General features: G+C 38.2%; 4 protein-coding genes across 4 annotated transcripts in view; 1 reads left to right on the top strand and 3 right to left on the bottom strand.

The window, feature by feature from the left end:
• Positions 1 to 1772: 1772 nt before the first annotated feature.
• LOC140566010 (uncharacterized) lies at positions 1773 to 7040 on the bottom strand. Its single transcript, XM_072692258.1, has 2 exons — positions 6822 to 7040; positions 1773 to 3814 (listed from the first exon to the last, which is right to left on the bottom strand). Exons 1-2 carry the CDS (start codon positions 6833 to 6835, stop codon positions 2875 to 2877), a joined length of 954 nt encoding a protein of 317 aa, XP_072548359.1. The 5' UTR covers positions 6836 to 7040; the 3' UTR covers positions 1773 to 2874.
• A 5180-nt stretch (positions 7041 to 12220) lies between these two features.
• Positions 12221 to 16193, bottom strand: LOC140536898 (uncharacterized). The gene is made up of 2 exons (XM_072658970.1): positions 16113 to 16193; positions 12221 to 13190 (listed from the first exon to the last, which is right to left on the bottom strand). Exon 2 carries the CDS (start codon positions 13160 to 13162, stop codon positions 12269 to 12271), a length of 894 nt encoding a protein of 297 aa, XP_072515071.1. The 5' UTR covers positions 13163 to 13190; positions 16113 to 16193; the 3' UTR covers positions 12221 to 12268.
• Positions 16194 to 17977: 1784 nt separating this feature from the next.
• On the top strand, positions 17978 to 25133 carry LOC140556187 (E3 ubiquitin-protein ligase TRIM35-like). Its single transcript, XM_072679870.1, has 6 exons — positions 17978 to 18563; positions 21482 to 21577; positions 22337 to 22567; positions 22671 to 22693; positions 22778 to 22896; positions 23253 to 25133. Exons 1-6 carry the CDS (start codon positions 18171 to 18173, stop codon positions 23792 to 23794), a joined length of 1404 nt encoding a protein of 467 aa, XP_072535971.1. The 5' UTR covers positions 17978 to 18170; the 3' UTR covers positions 23795 to 25133.
• tmem67 (transmembrane protein 67) overlaps positions 25010 to 27830 on the bottom strand; it is a 34112-nt gene continuing 31291 nt past the window's right edge. The window contains exons 25-28 of the mRNA XM_072692257.1: positions 26953 to 27057; positions 26756 to 26858; positions 26429 to 26571; positions 25010 to 25497 (exon numbers count right to left, since the gene is read on the bottom strand). Coding sequence (XP_072548358.1) covers positions 25417 to 25497; positions 26429 to 26571; positions 26756 to 26858; positions 26953 to 27057 — 432 coding nt within the window. The 3' untranslated portion in view covers positions 25010 to 25416. The remainder of the gene's footprint in view (positions 25498 to 26428; positions 26572 to 26755; positions 26859 to 26952; positions 27058 to 27830) is intronic.

The following is a 27830-nucleotide window of genomic DNA, read 5'->3' as shown; positions in this document are numbered from 1 at the left end:
TTATTACAACTCTTATGGTAACTAAAATTAAACAGGCGATATGAGTGTAGATAAGTAAATTAATACTAATTAAAACGTTGCAAAGGAATAAAGCATGAAAAAAAGTGTGAAAAAATGACTCACATCGCCTAACTCAGTTGTAGGCTAAGCGCTGTACTATCCCTAAATATTATAACTAATAATTTTAGATCTGTTACCTTCTCTCAGCCATGATGCCCTCTGGTTTTCTTAGAGAAGTTCTCTGTACAGCAGAGTCAGTGGAATTCCCCAAAGAAACACAGCAGTGCCAATTTGTACTGGTATGCAGCTAAGATAACCTGGCTAAAAGCTGTAACCACAAGCATTGCTCTAGACCTGCCTTCCCGCCTTTGGCCGTTGATGCTCAGAGACAAGACACACACACACGCAAATTCAAACGCACACACACACACATTCACAAACAATGAATATGTACTGCTGTTTCTGATGGGTATTTCCACTGACTCACAGCTACGGCTAATCACAACCCTACCATGAAATGGGTGGTAATTAGTTCCAGATTTATACCAAATTCAATTTTATAGATTTATATTTTTCCCGGCTGAGTTTTACCTTGTTCTGAGCATTCCTAGTCCTTGGATTATTCTGGAAAACTGGATTGTGAGCATTTCAAAGTTTATACCACTTTCAATTACAGCTGCAAATGCTGCAGCAAAGCAACAGCTGCTTTCTCAGCAAGAAACTTTGTTCAAACTAATTTAGTTGCATATATTGCTATATGCTAGTCCTGTGGAGCAGTAAATCTTTCTAAAAACCTAAACATACAATCTGTGTGCTTCAGCAGAAATCGTGGTTCATCAGACCAGGCCATGTTTTTCTAGTTTTCATCTTGTGCGCACTGCAGCCTCAGCCTTGTGTTCTTAGCTGACAGAAGTGAAATCTGACATGGTCTTCTGCTGTTGCAGCCTATCCATCTCAAGATTCCACGTGTTAATGCTTTTCTGTTCATCTGTCTGGCCATTCTCTGCTAACCTCTCCCATCAACAAAGTGTTTCCATCTGCAGAACTGCCGCTCAGTGGATGTTTTTACATTATCACACCATTCTGAGTTGAGATTAGAGACAGTACAGTCTAGAGGCTGTTGTGCTGAATATATCAGAGGAGCAGCAGTTCTTGAAATACCCAAACTCTGGAACCAACTTAAAGGTTTTACCAAAGAAATTGCCTTTCCTTTTTTTCCGGCCATTTCCTCCCCATATTTAATCCAATTTAGACCGCCAATTACCTAATCCGTACGGCCACTCCTTCTTCCATCGCACGTGATGGCCCCGACACTAGCGAGGACGGACCAACACACGTGATCACTCAGGTTTGTGGACATTGGAGCAGATGGATGTCAGTGTTTCAGGTTGCTCCCGTGTCTGTGTTACCTTCAGGCTCTCTCTCATCAGATCTGCTGGAGTCCCTTGCACATTCTATTAATTGCTCACATTCTCTGTGCTCAGAGAAGGAACCTTTTCTATTTTTTTATCTTTTTACCAGGTACCAGGTCCAGAACTGCCTGGAACAGTAACAGCTAACTAGAGAAGGATGGGCCTCTGAAATATTGAAACGAGGGGCTAACGCTGGTTGGTGTAGTGGTTGGTGGGTAACAATACCAACTTCCAATGGCAGACTGGGGTTTAATTGGTCAAGCACACCACTATACAGCAATAAGAGTTAAGTCACTCTGGATAAGAAACTATATAAATACCATGAAACATAATAAACAGTGTATAAAACATGCAACTATGTCACTTTAGAAAATGCTTTATTTAAATGGGTAGGAGTTTAAAACAAACAACATTTGTAACTTGTGTAGTTTTTGTGATGTTTGTAGTTCACTCTAATGTAAAAGAGAAGGCTTGCTATTTCAGGATTCAGATTATTTCTAGACAAATTGCAATTTTTTTCTTTCAATGCTTTTTTTCAGGTAAAACATGCTACATCACTACAAAGCCAAGCAAAACATGGAACACCCAGCAGAAAGGAAAAATAGCAACAAAAACAAAAAAACAGTATTATAATACAACAATTCATAGAATTTAATTTGTATGTAATTCGCCTCTGTCATACAAAAAACTTGTATCTGTTTTTTACTTTTTGAGTCGTCTCGATGAACGAACCAATAGAAACGCTGGAAAATGACTTGAAATTAAATCTTCTTACATTGACTTCCATTGAATGTTAAGAAGGGCTTTTACTTCTCCTGTAAAGTTGCTGTTGTTTTTTTTTTAGATACACAAGGTTTTTGCTTGACAGTAAGGAAATGTTTCCATGTGCAGGTTGCTCTCTGTTATTTCAGAACCTATTATAGCAGAATTAAGCCTAAATGTCTTTATTTATTAGCAAGACAATAGTGTCCTGTACTATTCCCAATACCTTTTAGGTCATATTGGGTCAATTTAAGCCTTGACTGATTTAATACCAAGGTTCTGTGACTAGTATTAATGTAACATTTAGCCACTGTAACTCACAGCCAAGGATGTAACATGAATGAGGTTACCAAGCACAAAATATGGTACATACATCAAGCTTAAAGGGGAAGTCTACCATTTTTTTTATTGAATGGGAGAAAGATGCTAGGTTGAAGACAGTGAAGACACAGCTGTATAGTCTGTAGACAGTCACAAATTTTACTATAAAAATATAAAAAGTGGGTGAGAGTCCCTCACACCAGAGCATGCAAGCAGGGTGTACTAAAGCACTGAAACACAAGTGTGGCAGTAAAACTGCCCTGTAGAACTTGTAGACCTCCAGGCGAGTCTCAGCCCTTGGAATGCCTAGACTGGAGGTCTGTGGTTGGGCTTGTAAAAAAATTTTGGTGTCTCCAGCAGTAGGACTGTACACCCCTGATCAATAGTAGATTAAGTTGTACTCTATACCCAAATCATTAAGCATTTCTTCAGCATCGTCCACTCTAAGGCCAGTGTCTGGCTTCCTCAGGAGATTCAACTGAGAGACCTCACACACTGTCAAGCTGTTATATAGGCGTGCCTGATTGACACGCAGGATCCAGTGCGGCTCCATGTGGAAGGCCACAGCCACGTGATCCCACACATAATATTCCTCACGTCTAAGTGTCCTCACATTCACTTTTCTCCTCCTTTGGTCTACTTCAAGCTTGTAGTGATGGGCGCCTGAAGGAGCCTGACACCACCATGACACTTGGCCTTGGAAGTACCCACACACGTCTTCCTCAACAGGCAGGCGAGGGTATTGTTTATAGCGGTTAATGTGTCGTGGATGCACCAACACCGTGTACATTATCTCTTGCTTGTAGATCTGGGTGTTGTACACACGTAGAACTGGGGCGGATTTGCCACAGAACTGTCTGGCGTACTGAGACAAGAGCTCTCTCAGAGGAAAGGTGAAGCGGAAGTTGCCGTAGCGAGACTCGTCCTGGAACGCTGGTGAGGTGGTGAAATCCTCCAGGAAAGGCTGCTGGTTCTGGTTCCAGCCATCTGGGAATGTCTCATTTAGGAAATTCTCCTCAGCTTCAGCAATGTCATACTCAGTCAGCGACAGGCTCCACCACAGGAAGTTGTCATATCCTTCGTGGTGCGGAACCCAGAAGCCACCATTAGCAAAGATTCCCTGAAGGCCGCTCTGCGCAGTCACGTGACACACGTTGGGTGCGTAGAAGACTGCGGATTCTGGATAAGGGGGTATGTTTCTCTTCTTCAGGTATTGGTTGTCCAAACCAGGGTCCTCTTTCAGCTCTGATAAACTCACATGCTCACCTTCACAGCATGTTACAACACAGCCTCTGGAATTTCTATACTTCGTCCACTTTCTGAAAAAGGAAGGACACATTGGAACTTTGACTTTTAGTGCACTTTAGATGATTACTGACAACTTACCTCACCTCACAACTTACAGGACTAAAGGACACCTTCTAAAGTCTTGTGGAGTCCATGCCTCAAATGCTCAGATCTGTTGTGGCAGCACAAGAGGTACCTCAATATTAGGCAGGTGGTGGTAATGTGTTGACTGATCGGTTCATACTGGGATTTCATTGTATATTTAGCATCTATTACTATAGCTAGTTAAGTCTTTTTGGAGCAATTTGATTATTTTTGATTCAGTCTTCATTTTAAATAAATGGTAAAACCCTCACAGATCAGGTCACAGATATGATAATTCATAAACAAAAATTAATAAGTGTATGTAAATAAATGACAAAATGATAGTAATAAAAAAAAAAAAACTTGATACAAAAATGACTTTCCTCAAAAATATGCTGCATACCATTATCACTATTAATTTGTTGGTTAAAGTAAAAACTTTTCAGGACTGGAGGACAGCCTATGGTCGTCCAGTGGGGCAAAAATGTTATTAAAAACTACTATTACCAAAGAATAGCCCCATCAGTTTGTTCCTAAAGTCCCCAGAAGTCCCTGTAGTTACTGATTAATACACCTTAGTGTGTAATAAGGCTTGCTGCGGTAAGGGGTTAAGGGGTACAATAAACTGCAGGGAGAATCTGAATGATTCAGACTGCACTGGGGAACACTGGCTGTCAAAACCCAAAACCCAAAACCCCTCCCTGTAATATGGTGTGAGGACAGTTTTCCCCACCCCCAGGACAGATCTCAAAATGGTTTTCTGCCAAATTTTCCTTGCAGCTGCTCTCTCAGTGCCTCTGTGGCCTTCAAAACAGAGAATTTACTGTCCTGTGGCTCCGGACTGTCTGTCCTTACACTCCCTCCCTCAAACACAAAAGTTACATTTCAATCAAGTGCACCCATACATGGTTATTCGATTTACTGGCCTTTCCGATTTAGTGTTAGGCCTTTCAAATACCACTGATCAGTACAAATTATATCATTTTATAATTTCTTAGCCTAATTAAAGACATTCTGTAGTTAATATACAACTAATCAGAAACATTATACATTTAGTACACAGCAATCATTTTTGTAACAGTTCCCCTGTTTAGGTCATTTATGACCTAACAAACATCCTTCATCTCTATCCCTTCCTCAGAGTCCTTCGGGTCACGTTCAGCCTCCAACAATGGCATTATGTAACCCGGAGGAGGTCCTCGGTCATTCTTCCTTCCTGACATGACAGTAATTAATCTAACAATCAAGGTTCTGATACATGGAACACATCAACAAGCACAGGTAACCATAATAGCTACAAAAACAGCAATAGACATGAAAAGTGACATGATTCAATTCTTCCATTGACCAAACTTGTTTGTCATACAGTCCTCCAAAGGGTTACTGATACCTGATGCTTCATGCATTTCATTAGATAAGGTCCTAAGACTCTCCAGAGCCCTGGAGACTGACCCATCTGGTGCAGTGTGATTTGGCACGACAGTGCAACACGCCTCATTGAACATGAAACAGACCCCGTCCTTTTGGATGGTCATGAGAGACGTCGGACCTAATTGGTCTCTCAGGCCTTCCACTGCATCTCGAGTGATATTAGTCAGGCACAGTACGTTATAGTGTACATAGTTAATCCGATCCACATTCTTATTTGGGGTAACTGGAAATATGGCAGAAACAATTGGAATATTTTCAAAACCCGCAGCAATTTGATCCGCCAATTTAAACTCGTTTGGGACATCGTCTGGGTATCCCTATTGCATCTATATAGGTGGGCGATCCTCTGCTTAGGTCAAATTGTCCAGACCCCAGGTTCTACGATTAATGTCTATATCATTACCTGGATGGACTTGCCCTATCAGAGTGACAGATGCAGCCAGTCAAACCATTGCACACGTACCTTTTGACACATTATGTATTAGTGCCTTAGTCTTTAAACCTTCTCTGGATACTTTATGTTTCCCTATTATTGACTTCAGAGCTGGAAGGATTTTTGCATTATTTCGGGGTTTTTATTGAGTAATTAGATGGTTTAGACTAAATATATCCCACAGACCCCAATAAATTGCTAAGAAATTAATGAAGGCTTTTCCAAGCTTAATATTATTGCAATTTTACTGACTATTATCCTGCTGTCTCTGTCTCAAACCAGCAAGACAAAGTCAGAGCATGTTACCCTGCTTCCATTCAATTTACATCTATCTTGCTTGTGGCACTTTGAAGTCTTTGCTAGCCCATTTTACAGATATCTTAAGAACTGTAGCCCATTCAGTTCACATATTTCCATGCTAGCATATCAGCACTGTCAAGAAAATACTAAATGACAACTTTACAGCAGAAGAAAAACAACTTCTTCATGTAATCTACAACAGAAGTGAATGTCCAATCATATTCCAAGTAATTTAAAATCATTTTTATTGGTTCTTATATCATGAGATTTTGACAGAATGTAAAAAAAACAACTGGCTGATTATATTAAAAAGTCAAAAACAGCAAACAGAATGGAGGTACATGTTTTTGCACGGGAGAGCAACAGTATTCAAGTCAGGTTGGTCTATAAATGAATTTATATTCTGTACAAAGGAAAAGCTGCCTAACATATAAGTTGTTAATGAGTTTCAAATAAATTGGACAGAATCTAACACACTAGTTGTTCTTAACTCTCAATTGATAGTCAGATCACTTACTTCTAGAACTTTGTCCACAGTGTGGAAAACCTTTAAACCACAAATAACATGTAGATAAGTCAATAAATGCAGATTTTAAAAAGATTGCAAAGGAACTAGAGCAGACAAGACTCTCTGAAACCCTGAGCTAAAACTGAAGACCTAACAAGGTCAGTATAACCACAGACCTCCATAAACAAGCGTGAACATAAAAGTGGGGGAAATTACTCAAACGCCAAACTCAAGTGCTGTACTATCACTATATAGTATAACTAATAATTTGAAGTCTGTTTACCTTCTCTCGGCCATGATGCCCTCTGGTTTTCTTTGTGAAGTTCTCTGTACAGCAGAGTCAGTGGAAGTCAGTGGAAATCCCCCCAACAAATACAGCCGTGCCAACTTGTAGGAGTATGCAGCTGAGATAAACTGGCTAAGAGCTGTAAACACTGCTCTATAAGCCTCCCTCTAGACCTACCTTCCTGCCTTTGGGCGTTGACGATCAGAGACCGGACTGTAACACACATACACACACAGACAGACAAAGGCACACAAACAATACAAAAAATATCTACTGCTGTTTGTGATGGGTATTTCCACTGACTCACGGACACAGTTAATCAAAACCCTAATATGTTCCAGCTTCATATAAAATGAAATCTTAACAGATTTGCATTTTTCCAGGCTGGGTTTCCCCTTCAACTTAGCACTCTTAACTCTGGGATGATTCTGGGGAACCGGGCCCTAAGCAACTTTCACTTTCACCCCCTGCTGAAAAATCCAGCTAAGACCAGTTAGCAGGTTTCAGATTGTCTAAGCTGGTCTTTCTTGGTCAAGGTGGTGGAAAAGCTGGATATCTAGGCAAACACTTATAACCATTCTGGTAAGCCAGATAAGTATGCATGTTATTATTGAGTTTTTATTGATGGTTTATCTGGTTTACTACCACGACCAATTTGATCAAGCTAGTGGACCAGTATGACTGAACTCAATTCCATATCTTTTTAGCAGTGGTTTGTCTCACTTGTGCTCTTGTTCCAGGAACACATTATACTATTTTGACATGTTTTCACAACTGTCTATGTATGTGTGACACGTATCTGCTTGCAGCCAAGGTGCTTCCTCTTTTGCTTGCACACAACTACTATACTCTACAAAACCAGTTTCTGCATCTGACTCCACTGCGTCACTGTGCTCTATAAGCATATCTTAATGCTTAATGCTTACTCTTAATGCTTAATGCTTAATATTCCCATTTCAACATTGGTCTTGCTAGTTAACCAGCTAAACCATTGGAGTCAAACTCCAATAACAACATACCCTGTGTAGGTCACAAGCTAAACTGGTCAACCAGCTTCACCAAATTAAGCTGCAGGGTCTATTGTCTTTTCAGCAGGCAGCATTCACTGTTGAGCTGAGTAAGTTCTGTGTAATAGCCTGGTGTAATAAAGTACACATCCAGTGAGCTGCAGTTCTGTGGATGGAAACATCTTGTTGAAAATCTCAGGAAACCAAATTTTGTTGAAGATCAGCAGTTCTAGAAATACACAAACCCAAAACGCAAGGTTTTGCTAAGGAAAAAACATTTTTTTAAAACTGTAGTAAGCCATGGTATTACTGTGAGAGTCACCTAGTATCACTGTCACGATAGCTATTCAGATGTCATATTGTCACAGAAATAACTGTAAAAAAATAAATTATAATGAAAAGTTTATTCTAATTTTATGATTTTAGATTGGTGTATTGTTATTGCCACTGATATAATGATGATATAATAGCATACTAATGTATAATAACACCCTTTTAAAAGAGGAATTACCTTATCAAATATTAGGGATATTTAGACATTGAAACTGGAAATATATGTAAATAAAATAAATATAAATAAAAATACAATATCTAGATACTGATTTAATATCTGATACAATATCTAGATACTGATTTAATATCTGATACAATATCTAGATACTGATATGATATCTGATACAATATCTCGATACTGATTTAATATCTGATACAATATCTAGATACAATATCTAGATACTGATTTACTATCTGATACAATATCTAGATACTGATTCAATATCTGAATATTATGTAGATACTGATACAATATCCAATACAATATCTAGATACTGATTCAATATCTGAATAAAATCTAGATACTGGTTTAATATCTGATACAATATCTCGATATTGATTTAATATCTGATACAATATCTCGATACTGATTCAATATCTGATACAATATCTAGATAATGATTCAATATCTGATACAATATCTAGATACTGATACAATATCTAGATACTGATTTAATATCTGAATAATATCTAGATACTGGTTTAATATCTGATACAATATCTCGATATTGATTTAATATCTGATACAATATCTTGATACTGATTCAATATCTGATACAATATCTAGATAATGATTCAATATCTGATACAATATCTAGATACTGATTTAATATCTGAATAATATCTAGATACTGGTTTAATATCTGAATAATATCTAGATACTGGTTTAATATCTGATACAATATCTCGATATTGATTTAATATCTGATACAATATCTTGATACTGATTCAATATCTGATACAATATCTAGATACTGATTCAATATCTGATACAATATCTAGATACTGATTTGATATCTGATACAATATCTAGATACTGATTCAATATCTGATACAATATCTTGATACTGATTCAATATCTGATACAATATCTAGATACTGATTCGATATCTGATACAATATCTAGATACTGATTCAATATCTGATACAATATCTAGATACTGATTCAATATCTGATACAATATCTAGATACTGATTCGATATCTGATACAATATCTAGATACTGATTTGATATCTGATACAATATCTAGATACTGATTCAATATCTGATACAATATCTAGATACTGATACAATATCTGATACAGTATCTAGATAATGATTCAATATCTGATACAATATCTAGATACTGATACAATATCTGATACAATATCTAGATACTGATACAATATCTGATGTTGTGGCATATGTGATATTTTCAGTTAAATATGATTTCTGCTAAAATGATTAACCTTTAATTACATAAATGAAGAGTGGTCTTTGACCTTTGCACAGTACTATATGTTATAAACATTTTAAATACAATGTAAATGTAATAACTTTATATAATTATAAATATGTAAACAGGTCAAATTGTCTTGTTTACAAAACATTATATAGTAAAATTCAGAACTCTCACTGTTACTAGTTTTACTTTAGTGCTGTGATATTCTCAGGCCACTGTGACATGATATCTTCTAATAGACGTCCTTAGCTTTGTAGGCATTAGCTTCAATTTCAGACACCCAGTGATGGTTATTTACGTTAAAAACATATTAAACAAATGTATTATACCACAAGGCCTTAGCGTGACACAACCAGGCTTTGTCTCACGCTTAAACTGGTGTATAGCCCTTGCGAAGTAGGGAGGGGCTTAGTTGGGGTGAAGCAGAGGTGAACAGCTTGGAGGGCTGCCAAAGTTCTCAGTTATGTGGGAGTCAGCACTTTAAAAAAAAAAAAAAAAAAAAAACATGTGACGCGCAAGACATAAGCGGATGCAAAAAGTACCCAGGTCTCCAAGAAAGGGCCTGGACATAAGCGGATCCAACCTATATGTATTGTAACTCAAAATATGCATAGGGGTAATTGCATCATGATAACAATCAGAGCCAGGCTGTTTAGAAGCTTTAGTGTTTATACTTTTTGTACACTTTATGGAAAAATAAAGGTTGTACTCTGCCTTTCTATTGACTACAGAGCTGGATTCTTTTATGCATCATTTTTAAGTGCTTATTAGCTGATTGGGGAAGATAGGGAGAAAGCAATGACACCAGCCAACTGCTTAGAGAAAACCTATGGTTGTAGTCTGGTTGGAGTCTGAGAATTTACCAAACTCTGGAATTGTCCCTAAAGGCAATTCTTAAGCTGCCTAATCAGTTCTAACAAGCCAATTAGGGCCTAATGAGTTGTGAGACTTCATAACGAGGGAGTCCAAACCATTGCACACCCCACAATTACTACTTCATTTGGATCTTTGACAGTGTGTGAGTGCTGGATGCCCCTAGACATCCTAACATCCCTAGCCACCCAATCTCCATGCATTCATAGATAAGGGCCTAAAGAGAAACCTAGTGACTTATTTGACTGTTGCAGATGCAGTGTCACATAAAGACGTACCACTTCGGGCCTTTAGATTATAGATTTATAAAACAGATCATATAAAGTATATCCTGAGAATTTGCCAGCAGCCCACAATTCTGACTTCTTTCAGATTTCTTCTTTGTGTATGTATTTTGCAACTATCCAGAGAACATTCAGCCAATGAACCGACATTGAGAATCACAAATGTGGCCGCCTATTTATTAATTATGGTTGAAAATGAAAGAGAAAAAGAAAAAGACACACTGTGAACAATAACAATATGCAGGACTAAAGATATTCAGTAAGATAGAGTCCTGCTAAGCTGCTCACCTCTCCCTCACCCCAGAGCAGGCCCCTCCCCAGTTCATAGGGTCTTTTTTCTTGCACATCTTTAGAACTTGGGTAGGGCTGGCTGTGTCATGCTAAGGCCCAGTGATACAATACCTTTGCTTAACATGTAAATAGCCATCAGTATGTGATCCTTCGATTCTTCATGCTGACTGAAGTTTAGAGTTACCCACGATTTCTTACCACTACATCCTTGGACACAACACCAAATTCATGTGCTTTACTTCACTCTATTTCTTGATGTTTACACCATGTGTCTTACAATGTGGTACCTTAACCTATCATCTATTATATTATTTCAAGTCTGTTTTTAATCATTCTTCTCAATGATTTTATGGTAAGAAACCATAAAAATGTTTACATTTATGTGCCATTTTTTTAAAAAAATATTTGAATACCTGTATTCATTCTTGTTACTGAAATGATATATTATGATAAATACAACATACTGCAAAGTGTCCCACTTTACCAATGTCCTTTGGGGTGTGTTCAGCTGAGATTTGAAGCAACATCATTTCATCTGGCTTTGGTATTTTCTCATTTTCTTTTGGGTTAAAGATGTATTAAAGATAACCTAAGCTTCTAGACATTTCTACATTTTGGGAAGAGGAACATGCCTGAAGCCCAACCTCCTCCCAAATCAAACATCCTATGAATTCCATCTCTGCCTTCTTCACATGTCTATGACAAAGTATTCACAACCTTCGTCCATTTAAACTTTCGTCTATCATTCCTGGCTCCACATATCAGAGGGGGGCTGGCTTCCACAAAGCAGAAGCCACCCAAACTCCAGCCCAAAGTCCTCTGAGGTCTCCTCCCAAATAATCCTAAGCTAATTGTATGGTCTGAACTCGCTAAATTTTATTAGATCATTATATATGGCATTTCGATTATAATAAGAAGTAACAGAAAAATTACGTTTTCCCAACTGTCCCACTTTACCAACCTTTATCCTATGTTTCCCTGCAGTATGTCTTTTCACATCCACTCATTTTGAAGACTAAATTATGCAATCAATTATGCAAAAATGTAAGAATGCATTCTGACCTTATCAAAAAGTAGATTAAACAGCAATTTTAAGAAAAAGAACACAGATTTTTTTTTATCAAACTGCTTTATTGTATAGATTGCAATCAGATCTACAAAGAAAGACAATCCTAAGAATAAAACAAGGTAATTGGCATCATCAAGCACACTGGCTACTGAGTTAGTAAGGCTTCAAAATCACACTGTATAAATTCCTCGTTGCTAAGGTTTAGCTCTGCTCCCTGACAGAGGCTCAGGTGGCTACGCAGCGTCCCATGGTCAAACTTGAAGGTCTTACCCTGTGGGACGTGGAATGCCACCGCCACATGATCCCATGCATAAAATTGCCGCTTCCTCCTAAGCACTCGGCGAGCCAGCACCTCTTCACCCATAACCAGCCGAAAGGCATGAGTCTTGCTCATGCCCTCTGGTCTCCATAGTATGTTCTCACCCTGGAACAAACACACTGCATTGGCTCTAGAGTCTTGCAGAAGTGGGTATTTCCCAAAGTCGTTTTGGGCAGCTGGACCATGGACCACTATGGAATACATGACCTCCTGCTTGTAGACGACCGTCTCATAAATGCGTATCTGTGGTTCTTGTCCCATGCAGAACTGGGCCTTATAATTGGCCAGCAGTCCCCTCAATGAGAAGGTGAAGCGAAAGTTCCCCATCCTAGAGGACTTCCTGAACGCTGGTGAGGAGGTGAACTTGCGCAGGAAAGGTTTACAATCTTCAATCATTTTGAAGTACTGAAGGAAACGGCACTCAGCCTCCGCAATGTCGTCCTCTGACACTGCTAGGCTCCACCACACCAGGCTCTTGGCAGAGGTGACTTCAGGTCCAGGTTTCTTAAATCCGCCATCCCTCATGATGGCCTGGAAGCTGCTGTAGCAAGTATCGTGCCTTAGATTGGACACATGAAACTCGACAGGATCAGGGGATCTTGGGATGTGTTGATATCTGTTCAGATACACATTACGGATCCTTTCTCGAAGTTCATGAAACTTCAAGTGCTGCCCTGGGAAGAACACTTCTTTGTGATTTCGTTCATTCTGGCGGTCCATCCTGAGGTGGGCTATATTAGATTGGCAGCTGAAAAAAAAAAAAAAAGTCTGTTCAGGCAACATGTTTATTTGGCTCTGTTTTGGTTGCTTCCTGTTTCATGTGGGTTCTTTGGGGGACTTTTTGGTGGAAAGTATGAAATGTTACACCAACAGAAGGTCTATTAATATACATACCAAATGTTACACGGACGCAAAGTTGAATAAACATACAATATATAAAAGTGAAAGATTCTCAAAGGATCAAAAATAAGTCAAACACTCTAAAAAATGGCAGATTTATTTAAAAACAGGGCTGAGGTCAAATAATAAGAAGCTTGCAAGAAATCATTGGTTATAAATAAAGTTCAGAAGCCAAGTCTGGTTCTGAAGTGGGCCAATGTATTGCTAGGAGTCTTGCCCAAGGACTCTTATTGATTTAGTGCAGCACACCCACCCACACCGGGATTCAAACCCCAGTCTCCCACATGGTGTGGCAGTTTACTGGTAGGTACTAGTGTAAGCCACTGCGCCATGCTAACCGTCTTCCCTTCAGTTATGTCTTTCTCGTATGTGCAGAGTTGAAATTAACTCTTTCAAGCTCTTCAATGAACTTACTCTGGGGTAGTGAAAAGTAATTTTACTACTTTACTACTAGTTTTACTACTTTTACTGTCACTACCTGACCCCTGGCCTTGAGCCAATGAGTGTCAGCCTTTGTTGCAAAAAACACTTAATTTCAACATTTAGACATTTGTCCCCAAGGCCCTATACAATGCATGGCTGTTTTTCCCTGAGGACATAATCAATACAGAATTCACTTTTCAGCATGTATGCTCCAGAAAGGGTACTTATGTGCCTAACCATGCAGAGCATAATCCTGATGATATATATATATATATATATATATATATATATATATATATTAACCTCGGAACCACTGGTCATTCCTGTCTTTCTCCCCACTGGTATAATTTAGGAACAGCCAGTTTGCATGGCCATGTATGTATTTACTGAATAATAAAAGTAATAGTAATCCTAGGGGGGAATAAAAGTAATGGAGAATAAGGGTTTAATACCTTATCTTATTTGCAACCATCTTTAAATTAACTCCTAAAATCACTTGTGCCAACATGCCCACCCACCGAGGGCGTTGCCCTCAGCAAAACACGATACCTTGTTTTATGCTTGAACAATCTCAGGTCAGCCTGATCCTATATTCTAAGAAGCAAAGAAATATTTAACAAACCTGGCTCAGGACCCAATACAAAAGAAATAAACTGTGAAACTTAATATATATAATAAACAGGAAACACACATATCATTGCTGACTTTGCTCAAACAACACGACTTTTCTTTAGTGAGCTAATGAACCATTAACAGCCTTAGTATAATAAAAATTTTTTTTTTAAATAAAAACATTAATTAATAATAAAATAAATGTAGCACATTCCATAGATTAAACATGCAGCACAAAGTATGAATAAAAATTAAAAAACAATAATATTTAAATAAAAACAATAAAAAATATGTTAATAATGTTAAACGCTAAGGTAAAAGAAAATGACAGAAAAAGCCTGGTGGATCTTTATTGGTAATGTAAAGAATATTTAGTAGTGTGTGAACAAAACTTTATAACTTTAAAGGCAAAGTAACTTTTAAAAATTATCTTAGAAAATAATGTGTTAGCTCACAGGACAAGTAGGAATTAATCTGCATAATAATATATTATTACATTATTTTAATCATTTATTTCAATCAGCAACAAAATTTTGATTTTCTATTACCAAAAGAGTGAAGCAGAAATTTCTTACAATTTTTTTAAATGTCTGAATAATTGAACTGATGTGATGTAAACCAATACCTTCAGAATGGCTTACTGTGAAATTATTTTACAGTGGTAGTAATAAAAACTAGTAATAGCAATGCCATACATAATATACTATAAAATAGCAGCTAAATAAGAGGTTTCCTTTGGAGACTATTTGCTACATGTGCAACTGCAGCCATGTGTGTTTTTACAATTACGTTTAGGCCAAAAGTCTTTTGTAAAACTATCATAAAACAGTACAAAGCAGCAGACAGTAGATTTTAGAGGTATTAAACATTTTACAGCAAAGCAACATTAACATTATTTATGTATATTAATGTATATTACATGATTTATATTATACAAATATGTAATATATTTATATTATATAATATTACAATTACATAGGAGGCAGGTGTTGGCAATCCCCAATCATGTCCAATTAACTGAATTTACCAAAAGTTAACAGTATTATTGGAAACAAAATGCACCTGGGCTTCATATCAAATGGTTTGCACACCTGTGTATATATAGTATTTAAAATCTAGATTTTTAATAAATTGCACACGTCTAAAATTGTGGGCTTTTTCATGCAGAGTTTAGTGACAAAAAAATGAACAGATAAAAACAGCTGTATATATGTTTGTATCTGTGGGCTGAGCTGAGCTGTTTGTTTCATCTGAACAGACCGTTAGATTTGATGGATTTTAAAGTAAGAAGTGAGGAAACTGAAACATACCCCTCAGAAACCTGAAACCTGCCCAGTCAGAGAGAGATAATGGACTCCTCTTTTCAGTTCTATTAAGTGAAGATATTTCAAGACTAAACGTGCAGTACAATGCCTTTGTTTGACCATGTTATGACCATGACTGTTTAATTAACAGTATTGGTTATTATTATTATTGTTAGTATTATTATTGAATATTAGCTTTAATAGCAGAATACCAGATTTAACCTGAGGTTGTTTACATATGTCATATAACAATCACAGTCCACTTTATACGGTATATACTCATTCCACTTCAGAGCGACATAAAGAATGGCCTAGTTATTCGGGTCTATTCTCTGTGTATTCTAGTTACTCGGGTCTCTTCTTGACACTTACCTATTTTAGTTTTAATCACAGAAACTACAGTGAAAGTACAGTACAAAGCATGTACTCACCTAATGGCTAAGAGAATGGAGCCTCAAATCCTGCTTTCAGATCCACTAGCTGCCAAACAAAGGAATAAAGGCATCCAGTTTTAGTCAACTGTACAACTAAACAGACATTGGTCACTTTAAGAAATGTTCCTCCTCCCCCTTCCTTCCTTTTTTTTTTTTTTTTATGTAGACGCCTCCTTTACTTCGGAGGAGCTCTTGTCTGCATGGCCTTATCTCGAGGCCTGAGTGCTAGTAAAGGCTGCAGTAATAAAGCATACTGACTGCATATAGAGAACCAACAGAGGAACAGCAATCTACTGTGTCCGCTTCATGAGTGGTCATAAGGTTTTAGGCTATCCGCGTGTATATATGTATATATATATATATACAGTGGGGAATAAAAGTATTTAGTCAGTCACCAATTGTGCAAGTTTTCCCACTTAAAAAATGACTAGGACGACTGGTCCGTGTACATGAAAGAATGAATGGGGCCATGCATTGTGAGATTTTGAGTGCAAACCTCCTTCCATCAGCAAGGGCACTGAAGATGAAACGTAGCTGGGTCTTTCAGCATGACAATGATCCCAAGCACACTGCCAGGGCAACAAAGGAGTGGCTTCGTAGGAAGCATTTCAAGGTCTCCAGATCTCAACCCCATAGAAAACCTTTGGAGGGAGTTGAAAGTCCGTGTTGCCCGCCGACAGCCCCAAAACATCACTGCTCTAGAGGAGATCTGCATGGAGGAATGGGCCAACATACCAGCAACGGTGTGTGCCAACCTTGTAAGACTTACAGAAAACGTTTGACCTCTGTCATTGCCAACAAAGGATATATAACAAAGTATTGAGATGAACTTTTGTTATTGACCAAATACTTATTTTCCACCATTATTTGCAAATAAATTCTTTAAAAATCAGACAATGTGATTTTCAGATTTTTTTTTTCTCATTTTGTCTCTCATAGTTGAGGTCTACCTATGATGTCAATTACAGGCCTCTCTCATCTTTTTAAGTGGCAGAACTTGCACAATTGGTGACTAACTAAATACTTTTTCCCCCACTGTGTGTATATATAAAAATATATACATACAGCTATCAGCAATAACATAACATACAGTCTGTATGTACTACACGATCCATCTTGCCAATTAAAAATGAAAGGACTTGATGGCTGATGAGGTGAAATGTTTATTTCATTTATTTTCAGGCGATCGCAGGGGAGTCTCAGCTTTGGTAGGAGCGCGATGATCTATATCATACATATATTACATGTATATAAAGGTAAAGGTTACATGTATTGGTCACTGTACAGTGAAATGGGTAAAGGGCCTTGCTCAAGGGCCCAACAGCTGCAGCTTGCCAAGCCCGGGAATCGAACCCACAACCCTATTATTGATAGCCCGGCACTCTAACCGCTGAGCCACCACTGCCCATGTTATATATATGTATATGTAATATATGTATATAACATATTACATATATATTACCATAAATTACAATAACTTATGTGTTTACTACATATATGTACATATAGGCACTTACCTTCAAATCACAAAATACATGTAGAGTCCATAAACATGTGTCTAAATTATTCTGCATTCAATATATATGTACATCCTTTTTTATGTTTGCCCCATCCTTTATAATATATAATATAATATATAGCTATATTTGCATGCATGTATTGACCACATACACAGTCATACCCAATAACACTAGCAGTTATAAAGGCTTTGATAACTGTCCGGTCTCATGAAACTATAAGAAAATAGAACCTATTTTATTTTATTGCTTCATTTATATCATAAATTAGAGGCTGGCTTTTATCCGAGGAAGGAAAGTGAAAATGATTTACGTCATCACTTTTAGCGCCTTTTTCGTGGCTCGTGAGACAGAAGTTCACGCGAGCAGCTTTTGAATCCCCTGACTAACGGACTCCTCCTCGGCTCCACGGCGGAGGACAGGTAGCTAAACGGCGACCTCCGGAAAAACGACCTAAAAGTGACCTAAACTAGACCTTTATCGGCTCCTTTTCTGAAGGAGAACATCTATATTCATACAGGAACGACAGGCCGATATCATGGCACCCCCCGCGTTCTTGGAGGACCTCTCCTGTTCAGTCTGCCTCGACATCTTCAGAGACCCTGTGGTCCTCTCATGCAGCCACAGCTTCTGTAAGGCCTGCGTAGAGAGCAGCTGGAGGGCGAATACCACTCGAGAGTGCCCACTGTGTAGGGAACCATCCTCCGAGCCTCTTGGAAACCTCGTTTTGAGGAACCTCTGCGAGGCCGTCTCACAGGGAAGCAGCCGGGGAGCTGCAGCTCCGTCTGAGCCGCTGTGCAGTTTACACAGGGAGCACCTCAAGCTCTTCTGTGTGCAGGACCAGCAGCTCGCCTGCGTGGTCTGCCAGGCTTCCCGAAAACACACAAACCACAGGTTCTGCCCTGCTGATGAAGCAGCTCAAGAGAAGAGGGTGAGAGATCAGCACTGCATTGCAAAAAAAAACAAACAAACAAACAAACAAAAAACAGTGGTTGCTATGCAATACCATATGGTTGCTATGGTTTTTTTTTGTTTTTGTTTTTTCAATGTTGCTTTGATGTTGCTAGATGGGTTATATGGTGGTCTTGCTTTTGGGAGAAGGACCACGCCCTTAACCCCTCCTTCTCAAGGTCATCAAAACCTGTCAGGCAGAGGTATTGTATCACTAGTCACAATTAATCCTCTAAAGTAATATATTTATCGAAAAGCTTACAGGGGAGGCCGGGGAGAAGCTCCTGGCAAATACCCAGAGATCTCGAAGGTTGACCAAGTTACAAAAGGTTATATATCTCCCCAATGGGGTGTGGTCACCTTCCATTGGTTCACAGAGGACAAAGAAGTTACAACGCATTAGTTACGCCTAATTATGATATGAATAAACAAATGGGCGTTATCATACGTGCTTAATTAATGAAGAGGAAGGAAGCTCATATGGTTTTTAGAAGCCCCTCAGACTAGAAGCCCCTGCAACTTCAAGGTCACTTGAACAATAATTTACTGTGGCCAGCATAGGGAAAACAGATGAGGCCTCCACTTAGGACCGGAGGAGTAGCTAGTTTGTTCCACTTTGAGTGAAGGGAAGTAACTGATTTGTGGTCCCTTTCACATGGAGCAGTAAAAGTCCTCCCGAAACTTATGATTAAGTACCTAAGTCTATTAGTACGTTATTCTGGATATAATATACTAAGAGAATGAAGCTAATGGAATACATATGGTATATGTGAGAGATCTAATAATCATCTGACTATGTACTTCTATGATCTCGAAACCACAGGACAAATAGAGACAAAAAGCACAGACAGTACCCCCACCTTTCAGTCTATCCTGTGTGGAACAAACTTCACACCCACCTCCACCACTCCTCTCCTCCCTCTCCTCTCTGACTACCACTCTAAAGGCGGGAGGGGGGGGGGGGGGGGTGCAAATCCAAGGGTTGGGCGATATGGTAAAAATGCTATATCACAATATTTAAAGAACGTTTTCATGATATGCAATATTTTTATTACGATAATAAATAGTAAAATCAAAACAGTACTGTTCAGATACTTTCCTGTTCTGAACACAGTGATTTTTATTCAACATCTGCTGCTCTTCATCTAAATGAAAAATAAATTAAATTTTTACGCATGAAAATATGCTCCATATGCTTAGAAAAGCATATTGTGTGTAACGATAACTAAATTTATCACAATACAATAAAATATTGTCATATTGCCCAGCTCTAGTCCAACATTTGTTTGACACGGGATAGACGTGAGAAAGGTGGGGGGTATATAAAGGGCTCAGTGTCCTGGAAGATGACCTGAGAGGCCCCGGCTTCACAACCTGAGCTTCTTACCATAACACATTCGAAGTCCACCCTTCCGTCCCATCTCAGGGTGTAGTCCACACTAGCAAATTGGTTGCCAGATGGGTAGTTATAGTGTTGATAGGTTGTTATGACATTTCTAGATGGATATCATTTAGTCTCTAGATGCTAGGAGATCAGTCTGGTATTGCAAGGTGGTTGCTGTCATGTTGCTAGATGGTTGGCATTTTGTTTCTGTGTGCTAGATGGTTGCTTTGGTGGTGCAAGGTGGTTGCTACAGTTTTGCAAATTGTTTGCAAGATGGGTATTACAGTGTTGCTAGGTGGCTGCTATGGTGTTGCTAGTTGTACCCTAGCCTTTTTTGGAGGGGAGTGTGCTTCACACACAGACCACACAAAACCCACCCCGGACTTCTAGCCAAAATACTCTAATACTATTTTGTCCGCCCTCCCGTTCCAACTAAAGGTGTAGTCAGCAGTAGCAAATTGGTTGCTAGATGGATGTTATAGTGTTGCAACATGGCTGGCATTTTGCTTTTATGTGCTAAGTGGTTGCTATGATGTTGCTAGATGGCTGCCAAGTTTAGCGAATTTGTTGCTAGATGGGTATTATCGGGTATTATAGCATTATAGAGTTTTAAAGCCCAGACCACCCACTCAAGCGATTTGCCCAGTCATCACACAGCCACCCCACTCTTTCTCTTGTGGTAAATAAAACATAGAGGAGATCTCTGAGATCTCAAGAGCTTTACATATAACATATAAGCATAATCAATGTCATGGATGGAAACTCAGAAACAGAGACTTCTCACACCTGTTTTTTCTAAGATGAGCTAGCCTCCATTCTCAAGGCTGCTTGAACAAAAACTCACTGTAGCTTCCATCAGCCAGCTGCACTTTGGTAGAAGAAAAAGAAGATAAGACATAGACACAGAGCCGGGGAGTAGCTGATCCATGGCTGTGGTCCAGTTCCTGTGAACTCAAAGACATTACATTCATGAGTAGCCCTCTTAAAAACATGCATCTGGTTATATGAATTATATAAATCACAAGTGAAAATACATAACCACACTCCTCTCGACAAGAGCTTCTGTGATGTGGGAGCAGGCCCGACCTCTTTTGCACACACACACACACACACATACACAATTTAGTCTTACATTATTATTACACTTAGTGGTTGCTTTGGAGTGGCATATTGGTGTTGCTAGGTAGATGCTGGGTGGTTAATGTAATGTTGCTAGATGGTTGCTCTGTTATCCCAGGCAGCTGCTATGGCGCTGTGGGGTCAATAGGTGGTAGCTATGGTTTTGTTTAGTGGGCACTGGGGTGTTGCTAGGTCACTAGTGTATTTGTATCATAGGGGACATTTGGGGGCATTGTGAACAATGCTGATGTGCACTGACTTTACTGGGTAATTCACCTGATATTAATACATATGGAAACACTGGTTTACAAGCATCTCATTCCACATAGTGTTTTTTAAACAAAGCCTTCCATGTTAAGCTTTGTTTTGCCAATAAAGTGTGAAATCTCTCTTAGGCTCACCTCAAGGCTGCATTGAAGGTCCTGAAAGAGAAGTTAGAGGTCTTCAAGGAAGCTAAAGAAATGTGTGCTCAAGAAACCCAGCACATTAAGGTAAAGTTGTAAGGGGTGTGATGACCCAGCATGTCGTATTTAATGGTTTGCTACAAAGCAATCAATTCTATACACACATGCATTAAAGATGTACTAAGTTTGATTAATTGTCTAACTTAATAAATGATTTATCCTGGATCAGTTCTAAGGTTTGTTAACACAGTCCCAGCTACAACAAACTTGGATATTTATAATAATATAATGATACTTAAAATAAAATATTTCAAGAAAACAATATTGCTATATGCATTTATTTATTTCGGTAGGCTGATCTCATACTTTACTATTTGTCAGAATCACAGTTTAGGCACATGGCCTAGGGCGTTCTCTTCTTGAGTAATTTTAGAACAATTCACAAAGATTTTCTGTGGCTATGTATACTGGTAACTATACATACACTATAAGTCACATAATATATACAGATATACACATGTATATATACACATAAATCAGTATCAGTATATATGACTCGATCAGTGTTTTTGGGGCCGATATCAGTCTTCTTTCAGCTTGATCGGCCAATCGCCAGTAAACAAAAAAGGACAGGGTTAGAAGCTCTCTGCATTGTCTCTCAAGATGAAATGTACTTTGCTTATGGAATTAGCTACATTTAAAACAAACTTCAAGCATGAGCTGCAGGAGTCTGTGATTTCCCGTACATAGTGGAGCTCAAAGTAGAAACTGAAATTTGGCATCATACTGTACATATTTTGCAGAACTAAAACTTTACTGATTTTATTTTTTGGTTTAATACTCTAGACACAGGCCAAACAAGCTGAGGAAGAGATTAGGAAAAAGTTTAAGGCCTTTCACCAGTTTCTACTGAATGAAGAAGACCTTAGAATAGCAATTCTAAAGAGGGAAGAGGGGGTCAAAAGTCAGAAGATACAGTACAAGATTCTGGACATGGACAGAAAGATAAAGGCCCTTACTGACAATATCTCAGCACTGTCCAAAGAGATGACAGTTGGAGACATCTCATTCCTACAAGTGAGTTGATCAATCTGGTAATGTTCTCTATGTTTTTCTGTGCCATATGTATTTTTTCTTGATTAGCCTTTGGATGCAAGTTCTTACTTTCTCTCCTTTTTAGAATATCAACGATCTGATGAAAAGGTAAGTAAGCTCTCTCTGGCTTCTCTGTTCTCTGTGATTCTAAACTGAAGCTGCAGCATCTCTCTGACTCCACTGTTCTTCCAGATCTCGATGCTCGCTAAAGGATCCACAGATAGACTCAGGAGCACTCATAGATGTAGCAAAGCACTTGGGCAACCTTAAGTTCGAAGTGTGGGAGAAGATGCAGGACATTGTTGAATACAGTGAGTAGACTGGGATTGGAACTGCAGCATCGTTTTATAAACTGATCACGTTTCTACTAGGTTTGTAATACTAGGTTGCCAATTGAATCATTTGATAGACGGAGCAGGGTAGGACTGCATTATGCCCCCAATGTTCCATTATTATTATACCATTGTGGTTTATACATAAATGTCTTCTAACAAACATATCTCTTCTTATAATCCTTCATAAGCATGACCCTTTGTCATTATAATTATATTACAACTTTTACAAAATAGATGCCTTTAATGCATAAGCAGCTCATTAAATTCTAAGAGATTTAACACGGCCACATAAAAATGAATTGTGTGTGACTGTTGTCATGCTCTCATTGCAGCTCCTGTGATTCTGGACCCCAACACGGCCAGCCCGCTGCTTAACTTGTCTAAGGACCTGACCAGCCTGAGTCTTAGAGCCGACCGTTGCCAGCTTCCTGATAACCCAGAGAGGTTCAGTTCAATTTCATGCGTTCTAGGCTCTGTAGGCCTTTCCTCTGGAAAGCACTGCTGGGAGGTAGAAGTTGATGGCTGCACAGACTGGCTGGTGGGTGTGACCTCAACTCCTAAGTCAAGGAAAGGGAAGGCTGTCCTGAAGGGAGTCTTAGGTATCAGCTTTAGGAAAGGTGAATATAATGCATACTCCTCATCAGAGTCAGAGCCTTTAATTCAACAAAGCAAACTGAGAAGGCTGAAAGTAAAGCTGCACTTTTACTGTGGTGAGGTCAAAGTAAAGTTCTTAGATTCTCGCTCTAACACTGTTCTTCACAAAGACATGTTCCCTTTTACGAAGGGAGTGTATCCGTTTTTCTATACGTTCCGTAAACCGACTCAGCTGAGGATTCTACCTGTTGATATGGCACCTAGAAGTAGATGCTTGTGAAGGTTTTCAGCCAAATTGTGGGTTTATATTACTTTTATACATATGTGATGTTGATAATGGTGAATTAGGAGATTTGTATTTGTGACCTATTTTGCCTTTTACCTTTTCACCATAAATAGCAGCACATACTTAACCATTTCACATAGTAGATTTCTGAGGTTTTAGTTTTTCAACACTAAGATGCTTTTGGCTCCTATCAGTACTTAGTGCCTCTAGAAAATTGGATTTAATATTAAACCACACAGAATGGCTTTGTTTACAAACTTAGTCGTTGAATTATGCAAGACAATTAAGGTAAAGGTGCACATATTTGTCACTGTACAGCGAAATGTGTCCTCTGCATTTAACCCATCTGTGGTAGTGAACACACACACACACACACACACACACACTAGTGAACTAGGGGCAGTGAGTACACACACACCCAGAGCGGCAGCCAACTCCAGCGCCCTTGCTCAACAGTGGCAGCTTGCCGAGCCCGGGAATCGAACCCACATCAATAGCCTGGTGCTCTAACCGCTGAGCCAGTTTGAACAGTTGGTGGGATCTCGTTTAAGTATGAGGAAAGCAGGAAGACTGTTAGTACGACTATTTTTTTTTTATCTAGTTGAGGTTTTGTACTTAATATCACTAACTTTATATAACAGAGCATATATGCTGTGTGCCTAATGTCATTTTGTTTTTAAGTAAAGTAACTTTTTTACTCAGAATAACTGTTCAGTATCAAGGATTGATTCTTCTTCTTTTAGAATGTTCATGTGCTGCATCACAGTTTCCATGTTTGACATAATACTAGTAATACAGTGAGAATTTTCTTTTATTGTTTTATTGATTAAAGAATTGTTTTATTTGTTATTTGTAGATATTTGTATTTTATATATTCTCACTTTCCGTTTGTGTGTGTTACCTCTTATAGCACACCCTTTACTTATGTGGCTATTACTTATTTTGGAGTAAACTGCTTTCATTTGTATATGCAATTATTTTAATTCAATATGAATAATGTATAAATGCAGCTGGAAAAGGCATTTGAATGAAAATATATTGTAATGTGGTTTAAAAGTAAACTATTAAAATAAAATTAACTAATTTAAGTAAATTAGAGAATTCCCAAAAGTACAAGTCACAGTTGCCAGGGCATTGAATGAGTGTTTATGAAGAACTAAAGACAGATCTGAATACACAGATTAAAATCAAGCTCTGTATTTGGCATTGTCTCCATATTCATACTGCAAAGTCTAAACATCTAAAGACTGACAAAGATTGACTAAAATGACAACCTTTTGTAGATACTGTTTGTTTATTTTCTTATGAAAAGTAAATAAATAAAAATGAAACTATCTAGGCCAAGTCTCACAATGCAAAATTCATACCTCAAACGTGTTTCACATACACAATATAATATTATACAAACCAGTCAGTGTAAAAATTACAGTGTACAAAAATATTGAATTATTTGTCCTACACAAAAAAAACATACAAAGCTTTTACAAAGTTAATTTAAAAAATATTGATGAAAAACACCAGATGACTAAATAAAAACATTCTTTAGCAAGTTGGCAAATTAGGTATAGCAGTAAAAACTGTGTTAAGACAAGAAGGAGCAGAAAGATAAAGAGAAATCAGATGAGGAATCTTTTGTCGACTAGCGTCTTTGTGACCAGGTTCCTGCGGCCCAACACATTTCGGATCAGCCTGAAAATCTGAGAAAATGCACAAAAGGAAATCATATCAATGTTTGCCTACTAAGCAAATTTTCCAAATAGCCTTAAAACTAGTTTGTCAAAAATAGAATGTGCACAGTTTTCCCTAAAAAAATCTTATAAAATGTAGTCTTTTTAAAAGTTTAGATTTGTTGCCTGTAGTTTGATTATTTTATTATAACTGGTGCTATGAGGCTAATGTTGCTAATACAAGATACACATCCTCTACCGCTTGTGTTAATGGTGCCATACAATACATTCACTAATTATTATTATTATTATTATTATTATTATTATTACAAGTATTAGAGTATTTTTACTATGAAGTTCTTTGGTGTATAAATAGTAAGCATGTGGCTTACTAATGACTTTGATTGTGGTGAAAAATGCTCAGATGTGGTTTTACAAGCCTACTTACAGCAAGTATTTGTGCTCAGAATTAAATACTTTCGGTGAGCTTGTGAATAATTTGCTGAGTACCATTTTGATTGGCTGGTTTATGGCACTGTAGAGGCTCACATGAGCAGCATAGCTTTGGTTTTAGTACTGTATCAAAAATGCTAGTATTATAATTTGTAATTGTTCCAGAGTCTTAAAGGACAATGATAGCTAATACTTTTTTTACTGCATTGCAGCTCTAGGTGTCAAAATGCTTTCAGTGGGCTGGGTGTATGGGAGATTTTGGGGGCTAAATATAGTAACTAAAGACAGAAAGTAAGTTTGGGATTTTCCAGCCCTGTTTTGGTATATGCCAGATACCAGTGTTTAAGGTTCACAGTTTGTCACTTCCATGTACTAAACGTTCATTATTCAGCTATGATAAGGTAAATAAAGTTTTTTTATTCTAGGGCACCTTTAATGCAAAGTTACTGATTATTTGCTTAATAAAAAAAAATGTAAAACACCCAATCACACACACACACATACTGACCAGTTGCTGTAGGTAAGTCAGTACAGTTGCCAAAACGAAGTTCTGGCTGCCCAGGTCCACTACGCAGAAGAACAGGGTGTCAAAAATCAATAGAGTCGCTTCGTTCCCATAGAAGAGCACATTAGCGAAGGAGTATGAGTCATCTGAGGGAGAAAATTCAGAAAGAGGAAGAAAATTCATTCTAAAATGTGCAGAAATGTTACTGTTGAAAATGTGTGCACTTATTTTCACTTGCTATAGGACTGTATACTTCAACAAGAGGACTGATCCTGTACCTAATCAGCAATGAATGGAGTGGCGTACATGTTTTTACCATTTAATATTTACCATTATAAAAGATGCTCTTGTCCATGGGCTCAATAAACTCCATTCCAATGATCCTCTCAAACAGCAGCTTGTCTTTCACAATATAATCCATCTCCCGATGCGCCTGAAAGAACACAAAATACAGAATAACCGTCCCAAACACAGCAGCATATGAACCTTCACCATGTGCAAAAAAGAAAAAAAGAAACTGAACTCACATGGTCGATAACCGAGCCGAGGAAGCGGTTCATGGTGTGGTACGCTTTTGTGCTCTGCTCAAACGGATTGGCTGAGGCGTCGACCAAACGTGAAGGCCCATGTCTCTGCATGGAAGATGGGGAGGTGTCAGTTAAAAGTTATCTGTTCAGTCACGTCAATGTAAACCAAAGAAATCAAAGAGCGCTGGCCTGATTCTGGCCTTTGTCGTCAATTCATCGCCCGGATGTAAAATTGTGCCTATATATATATATATATATATATATATATATATATATATATATATATATATAGGCACAATTTTACATCTGGGCGACGAATATATACATATATTCAGTGTCTGCCACAGTGATTCCCAGTGCCAGTCGCTACTTGTTTGTTATGGTACTCTATGGTATTGCAAGATGGTTGCTATGGTTTTTGTAAGTAGTTGCTAGGTGGTAGCTATGATGTTGCTAGGTGGTAGCTATGTTTACATAGGCGGTTGCTATGAAACTAGGATGAAAACAAAACTAAATAAAAATGTTAGCCCTATTTTCTAAACACAACAAACATTAGTTATTCATCTTTTCATGCTTTTGCTGTTATTTTTTGTGCTATCTGGTCTGGACGGAGGAGGATGAGTTCCTCCTTTGAGTCCTGGTTCCCCTCAAGGTTTCTTTTTTCTTGCTTTGAGGGAGTCCAGTTTTCTAGGCACTGTCGACATTGGCTTGTGATGGATTATTTGCATGTAAGAATACATTATGTACTCATAAACATGTTCTACATGTGTATTCTGCTACAATGACCATGGCTGAGACAGTCAGCATTGCTGTACACTCAAGATTAGTGTAATACCCTTGGGAGACTAGGAAAAAACCCAAAATTCTGCAGTATTGCG

Source organism: Salminus brasiliensis, chromosome 1 (genome assembly GCF_030463535.1).
Source record: "Salminus brasiliensis chromosome 1, fSalBra1.hap2, whole genome shotgun sequence".
NCBI classification, from domain to species: Eukaryota; Metazoa; Chordata; class Actinopteri; order Characiformes; family Bryconidae; genus Salminus; species Salminus brasiliensis.
This window is presented reverse-complemented; position numbering and strand designations above follow the sequence as displayed.